Source organism: Hirundo rustica, chromosome 11 (genome assembly GCF_015227805.2).
Source record: "Hirundo rustica isolate bHirRus1 chromosome 11, bHirRus1.pri.v3, whole genome shotgun sequence".
Taxonomy (NCBI): Eukaryota; Metazoa; Chordata; class Aves; order Passeriformes; family Hirundinidae; genus Hirundo; species Hirundo rustica.
Window position 1 is genome coordinate 11,842,856 of NC_053460.1, and position 7,361 is coordinate 11,850,216.

At 52.7% G+C, this 7,361-nt stretch overlaps 1 protein-coding gene across 5 annotated transcripts in view; it reads left to right on the forward strand.

Annotated features, from left to right (window-relative positions):
- Window positions 1-520: 520 nt before the first annotated feature.
- The window catches only part of SALL1 (spalt like transcription factor 1), a 17,156-nt gene continuing 10,315 nt past the window's right edge, over window positions 521-7,361 (forward strand). Inside the window, exons 1-2 of one of the 5 annotated variants that reach the window (XM_040075416.2) lie at window positions 521-548; window positions 3,091-3,183. In XM_040075416.2, coding sequence (XP_039931350.1) covers window positions 3,108-3,183 — 76 coding nt within the window. In that variant the 5' untranslated portion in view covers window positions 521-548; window positions 3,091-3,107. Of the gene's footprint in view, window positions 549-2,106; window positions 2,162-2,655; window positions 3,184-3,880; window positions 3,960-7,361 lie in introns of those variants that run through there. The other 4 variants (XM_040075414.2, XM_040075415.2, XM_040075413.2 and 1 more) reach the window with 4 other exon arrangements.

The following is a 7,361-nucleotide window of genomic DNA, read 5'->3' on the forward strand; positions in this document are numbered from 1 at the left end:
CACCACGGGTGTCTTGCAGCCAGGCTGATTTGCATTGAAGCACATTAGAAAACCTCCCACCTCCATTAAAAAGAATAATCCGAGAGGGGAAAAAATCTCCAAGGTGTGGCGAGGAGGGAAAAATATGTCACTGTCATTCGGAGCACCGAGAGGGAAAACCCGAGATCAGAGTATTTACGCTTGTGAACTCTCACAACTTCTGTTAGAGACAATGACGTTTAATTGATGTATTGCTATCAACAACAATAAAGACCGATTTTTCTCTAGCCTTGGCACTGCTGCTCTGCCCCCACCCATTCCCCACCCCTCCCGGCCCCCAGCGAAGGAGAGGAAAACAAACAATAAATAATCAATCGGTCGTGGATGAAATACCAGGCGCCGCTTTCACACTAGCGAGGAGAAGAGAAACGAAAAAAAAAAAGTTGTAAAACTTAATTTCTCCAAATTTATTCCTTTTTCTTTAAGCCACTCTTTTTCGTCTTGTGGTTGCTGTTGTTGCTTTTTTAATTACCTGTCCACGGCCGCCTTTTTCCAGCCACGAAGCAAAGGTACTGCGCATCTGGGGAAATTTGTCTCAAGCTTAATCGGCAAAAAGTATAATGAAATTGTGAACGCGAATAATTTTGGGAGATCGTCTAGCTTAGAAACCGTAGGAAGCTAATGGAGTGATTGATACAGTTAGAAATACGGGCATAAATGTGCAAATAGATCCGCGTGGGTATTTTGTGTGCATCTACGTGTGGCTAGCAGTGAGTAACGAGTGCGTTTCTGCGCGTTCAGGTTCGGTTTCTCTCCCACTGTCTCAGGGTACGGAGGGTGACAGCCTGCGCTGAGTGTATCCATCTCTGCCGAAACATCTCTTTAAATATTCAGTGAAAAATAATGTCATGTGAAGTACCACCTATAGCAACATTATTATCTTCATTCTTCAACATCATCCCCGCTGATAGCTTCGTTTGTCTTTTTCTCAAAATCTACTGTACCGAATGCTGCGGGGAGGGAGGGGGCTCGCCCTGTGCAGAAATGAAAAGAAGCGTCAGTGACCACTTTGCAACGCTGACTAAGTACTGGAGTGGCACCTGGGAGGATTTTTTCGGTTCGTATGCGCTTGTTTGGTTGGGTTTTGCGGCTGTTTTTCTTCCCCCCACCCTTACTGATAAACGTTTTACAATCTCTTTCGTTTAGCAATGGGAAGAAAACGCCACTAAGCCGGTTCTTCGAATGGGAAGATTTGCCCCTCTCTCCTTTCTCCCCTCGTTCACTCAGCCGGCTTTACCGGCTCATTTGAAATTGAAATGAGTTGGATCTGATCAGCCTCTTGCTTTTACAGAGAGTTTGTTAATATTAATACGGGAAAAAGGAGTAGCTTCTATAGAAGAGTAAATAATCCAGCGGGGGCAGTGGGAGGAGAGAGCACTAGATGGGTCAGGGTGGTGGGAAAGAAACGCCTGTGCTCCCGCTTCTGCCGGTTCAGCTTATTTTACAGAGTAACTTTCCGTGCCCGCAGCGGGGTGAGGCGCGGGGTGCGCAGCTCAGGCGGACGCCCACCATTTACCCGCAGCGTCCGCGTACCGCTGGATGTACGAGATATTAAAAATAGCCTCGTTTTCAGCCTCTGTGCAACTACACTTTTTATTTCAAGCTCGTGATACTGGTTCGAGAGAGGTTCCTCCTCTGGAAGTAACACACGGGCGTAAAAGTTTGGCGCGGGACGCATCCAGGGCAGGAGCGCGGTTCCCGCACGGTCCCTGCGCCGGGAGCGGTGGGGCCCGGGCCCGGGCAGCGGTCGGGGGGATCGCGGGGCCCCGGGCGGCCCCGATTCCGCGCGGCTCCGCGGGCCGTTCCGGGCCGCGCCGCTCCGCGCTAGCTCGGCGCGGCCGGGGGCGCCTCCGGCGGGCAGATGCGCGGCGCTCGCACGTCCGAGAGGGAAACAAAAGTCAGGAGCGACCCGGGGGAGGGGGGCCGGGAGAGCGGAGCGGGGCCGGGGGAGCGGAGCGGGACGCGCCGCCCGCCCCCGGCCGCGGCCCCGCCGCCGTTCGCCCCGGGCTCCGCGGGCGGACTGACGGCCCGGACAGCCAACCCGTGCGGCGCGGGGGCGGAGCGGCCGCCCGGCCCGCCCGCCGCTCCCAGCGGCGCCCTAATTGTCCTGGGAACGTGTGAGGTAAAAAACAAACCCTTCCTATTTTCAGCACCCCTCGGGCCGTGATATATGGAAAGAGGAGTGAAGGGGGGGTAGGGGAGAGAGAGAGAGACCTGGGAGAGGGCGAAACGGAACTTTATTTGTAAATGCGAGGACAAGAGGAAGGGGGGAAAAACAACCAAAAAACAAAACCGAGAAAAAAAGAAAAAATACACCCGAAACTTTTTTGCAGCAGCGGGACGGAGCGAGCGGCAGCGCGGCGGCGGCCGGCGCGGGGCCGGGCTCTCCCCGCTCAGGCACTTGCCGGGTGCGGGGCCGATCCTCCGGGGCCGCCGCTCCCTGCCGGCCGCCCCAGCCGTGCGTCCTCCCCCGATCGATTATTGGTCACCCTGCCCTTCCTCCACCGGTTCGGACTGCGGGCGAGGCGGGGGGAGTTTAAAAAAAAAAAAAAAAAAAAAAAAAAAAAAAAAAAAAAAAGTGAAACGCAGCGCAAAACTGAAATCTGCGGGACGGAGGGAGGGAGGCGCGGGGAGCCCGTCGGGGCTGGAGGAAGGGGCGAGGGGAGACACATTCCTATAGTAACCGGGATGGCGCGATGCAGCTCCAGCTGGTTGCTAAGAGGGTTAAACTGTATCCAAACAGCTTTGGGGAAATCCAGCCCCTTCTCCTGCCACATGGATCGACTCATTGGGTGGGAGCGGCGGAGAGACAAGGGTCTCCAGCAAATCAGCGCCTAATTGATTAAGGCGAGCTGGTTTGAATAGAGCTGGCCATGTGCCAATCGCCTTTCAAAGAGCCCCTCTATGATTAATCGCAATGCATTATTGATAATCATAATTATAGCAGGACACATGCGCGGTGCGCGGAGGATCGGGGAGGCTGGGGGGGGGAGGCTCGATTTCCGTAATTTTGAGAAGATTTTTTTTTAGTAATTTTTTATTCTGCCCCAGCTGATGTTTGAGCCAGCATGTCGCGGAGGAAGCAGGCGAAGCCTCAGCATTTCCAATCCGATCCCGATCTGGCCTTGTTATCCCAGCGAAATGGTGAGTTCTTCTCCTCTCCCTCGCACACATTTTAACACAAACACACACAAAATAGATGAACTTACCTTGTGGGGAGTCGGAACCGCGCCGGGCAGTGGTGCGGGACAACAGGATCTCCCGGAGTTATATGCGGGGGGTGGGGGATCCTTCTGAGGTTTTGGTCCAAGTTCTTGCGTTTTATCTTATTTTTTTTAACTCAGCGATTTGTTTCGTCTGTTTCTTAACGAAACTCCAAACTCTTTCCGTTTTTTGATGTTTTCCCTCCGCCCTCTCCCAGCGGGGCGGTCTGGCATCCTGAGCCCGCGGGAGATGGATCCGCGCCCCCCGCGTCTCTCTCCGCGCCCCGCGGAGCTGGGGAACAAAGTGGGGCTGCGGTGGGGCGGCTGATCCCGTAGCCCCGCGGGACGGATGCCCCGTCCGGCCACACACGCTGCCCGCGCCGTCCCCCCGAAAGGGCCGGAAAATCCCCCCCGGGCACCCACTTTCTCGCCGCCCCCACCCCCCCGCGGACCCCAGCGCTCCCGCACCCCCCGCTCCCCCGCAGTCCCGCCGGGCGGAGGACGCTGCCCCGCAGCCCCGGCCTCCGGCTGCACCAAAGGCTTCCTGGAGGCGGAAAAGTTGCCGCCGCCGGGCCGGGCCGGGCCGCGGGGGGATCGCCCCGTGCCGGGAGCTGCCGCCGCCGCGCCGGGCTCCGCGCAGCCGCCGCGCTCAGAGGGGACTCCGCGGCCGCAGAGCGGGGGCTCCGGGCAGCGGGGAGCCCATTTGCTTTCCCTAAGGTTGTGGGTTTTGGTTTGTTCTTTTTTTTTTTGCGTTTTTGTTTTTTTTCTTTTCTTTTTTTTTTTTTTTTCCTCCTCCGTCTCCCGCTTCCCTCCAAGCCGGTAAGAGAGGGATAAACGCTGGCTTTGTGTCCGCCAGGATTTGCAGAGGGAGCGTGTGAAGTATCTTTTTCCTTTTTTCTTTTTTCTTTTTTTTTTTTTTTTCTTTCTTACTCCCTTTTTCCCTCCCCTCCGGAACAGAGGGATTTCGTAGGAGTTCGGCACAGCCCGGCGGGCGGCAGAGGGGACGCGCCTCCGGCCGTACCTGCGCTGGGGCGCGGGGCGACAAGTGGTCGGGTCGAGGCGCGGCCGGGCGGCCCGGGGCAGCGTCCTCCGTGCCCCCGGCAGCGCGGGCTCCGGGCCCCCGGCGGCCATGAGGAGGGCGAGGGCCGGGGGGCCGCGGGGGGACCGGCCGGCCGCGGGTGCGGAGGGCGCCGCGGCGCAGAAGCGCTTCAGGCGGGCAGGTAAGGGAGGACCGGGCGCGGCGGAGCCCCTGCGCCTCCCGGCCCGGGCCCGTCGCTCGGAAGCGCCGAGCGCTTCCCGCGGCAACTCCTCGGGGAAGCGGCGGCTCGGGACCCTCCGCTGCCGCGGCCGCTCCGCGCCCGGCGGTGCCCGCAGCGCTGGGCCCGCAGAGCCCCCGCCGTGCCCGCGCTCTCGGCTGTGCCGGGGGACCGCCGGGGACGGGGTCCCGGGCTCCGCGTCTGGAAACGAGGCGAAAAGTTTGCGGGATGTTGTGCTTCGCTGGGAGCGTTTACCCGGCTTCTCAAATCCCCTGGACTCCCTTCCCGTACACCAGCAAATAGATCGGCACTGGCTCCGCAGAGCTCTGCGAAACATTTCTTAAAAGTCGTTTGGGTCCTGAGAGTGGATTTGGGGTTTTAAACTGAGTTTTGTGAGCTTTGGATGCACTCGAGTTTTGGTGTTTCTTCAACATAATCCCCTTTCTCATCTCAGTAAACGTATTTATTTTTCTTACGATATTATTCCCACTTCCGCTCGAAGTTTGGAGTAGGAGTTGGAGAAGCGTTAGGATTTTAGTTGTCTTTCATCGGCCTCCTGCGAAAGAATTTGGAACTTCTTAAAGTGATCAGAGAAAAGAAAACCAGAGGGATTTTTTTGCATCTTCACTTCTTATGATTGTATATTTTCACATTTGCTCTCTTTTTTTGTTTCAGTAGGTGGAACAGGTCAAAACCATTTCAAAGTATCTTTTTTTAAAGTAGCCGTTTTCTTCTGTTTTTAGTCTTTTGATCTGATTTTGCACATCGTTTTCAAATGAAGTACAGTGGGAGTGTGAGAAAGGAATGTTAACTGAGCAGCTTTCCTGCCTGTTGCTAAAGGATGTCCTTGAAGTAAGTTGGATCTTGCCTGAAATGATGGCATGGAAGTGAAGCTTTTGTTTAGTTTGGGTGGCTATCGCAAGTTAAGGAAGAGAATGACGAAGTTTATTCTGTTTTAAAAATATCGACCACTTTCCTAGGAAAAGCAGCGTGCTCTACTACAAAATCTGCAGGAGCCTCCCCTTTCCCTTCTCTAGCCCTGGTGTCGGGCTGTGGCTGGTTTACATGGTTGGACGATAAGTTTGGAGTCAGTTGCCCAGAAGGTGTGCTTTGTAATGGTGCTGCAGGGTTCAGAACGCCGCAGTTACATTAGCATAGAGCTACCCCCGCCTTTCCGGGGTCCCCGGCCCTGGCAGCAGCTCCTCACTTGAGCGAGACAGGGTGGGAGAGCTGGGGGAGCTGCGGCGGGGACGGGTTTGCATTATGTGCCTGTGAAATTGCAAAACAAAACTTGCAAATTCCAAGCGCTTCTTTCCTCTCCTCTCGCCCTGTGAGTTCAGGTTTGCTAACCCTCGTCCAGCCTGCGCAGGGTGCAGGCGAGGGGAGCATCGCTGTCCCTGCAGACACTTGCACTGAGGGGCTGCTGGGCAGTATTTTGAGTGAATCAATAGAGTGGCCCCGTGAAAATTTCTCGCATCTGATTTGAATTTGAATTCCGGTTTGTTAAAACTTTCTGCTATGGTTTCATATCTAAAGATCAATAGGGAAAAAAGTTCCTCACACTGCAACAGCATGTTTTGGTTTGGCCTTCATTTTTTTTTTTTTTTTTTTTTTTTTTAAAGTTCAAAGCTCATGAGTTCACTCCCACCAGGAAGACTTTCCACTCTAAAATATATTTCTGGTGCAATCAATGGATAAGTAAGTTTACCCTTGTAAAATCCTGTGTATGTGCACATTTGGTAAAGTTCATATTGGAGTAACCAGAGCAGCTCTCAGATTAATAGCAGAAATTACTTGCAGCATAAATTATATTCAACAAGTAACTAATTACTGGTAGGAAGTGGGTAAGAGATCGTGGGATTATTTCCTTTTGTTAATAACTGCAGCCACTTTCATGACATTTTAGATTTTTTTCTGGTTTCTTGGAATTTCATTCCCAGTTGTAAAAGAACATTTTTTGGGGTGCAATATTCCATGGCAAAAGTAATATTGGAGAAATAAACCACCTAGACTTTGACAAAGAGAAAATCTTTACTGCCCTTTCTTCTAAAGGCTCATCAGAGCCAATAATGGATTTTGGTGAATTCCTGCTGCAGCATTATGATCATCCACATGATTGTTACTGGGCCCATGGAACAAAAGAAATTATGATTGCTTTCCTCAGTAGGGTCTGGAGGACAGGATGCTTAGGAGACAGAACTGCTCAGTTAGGCTGCTCTTAGTTTGTTTCAGAGTTAGGCCTTTTTGTGAGGTAGCTGCCGTCTGTTGGTTCAGGATACACACACTTGGGGTTTTTTCCAAAGGTGAGCCCAGGGTGTAGAGGGCATTGTGAAATATCACTTATGCAGATGCAATTCAGAAATAATTACTGAAACCCATATGGTGGAAGTTGTCTAAACCCAGGGTTAGTTCAGACCCATTTTGTGTGTGTTTCCCCTACATAACCCCAATCTTTGTCTTGCTGCAAAATATTTATGTTTTAGTTTGTACCTTATTTATCTTTTTGATGCTAAGTAGCATCTGGCTCCCCGCGGACAAGCCCTCCTGTATATTTAGCTGTACCAGTACTCATTGCATAACTGGCTTTTAACCATATTCATGCTTTAATTGTGAAAACATGAATCTTTATTGAAGTGACCTGACATGCGTCAGAAAACACAATTATGATTGTTGAAACTGTTTGTAAAAAACAAAAGGGGCAGCTCCTGCCAAAGGCACCCTGAAGAAGCTGTGCCATGTGTGTTTTCCACACTTGAAGGTACATCACACCTTTGTGCTTCCACTCTCGAAAAACTGAAAGCTGAAACGCGTGAGCGAAATTGTTGCTTCGTGTCTGTATGGCTGGTGTTAGGAAAAAAAAAAA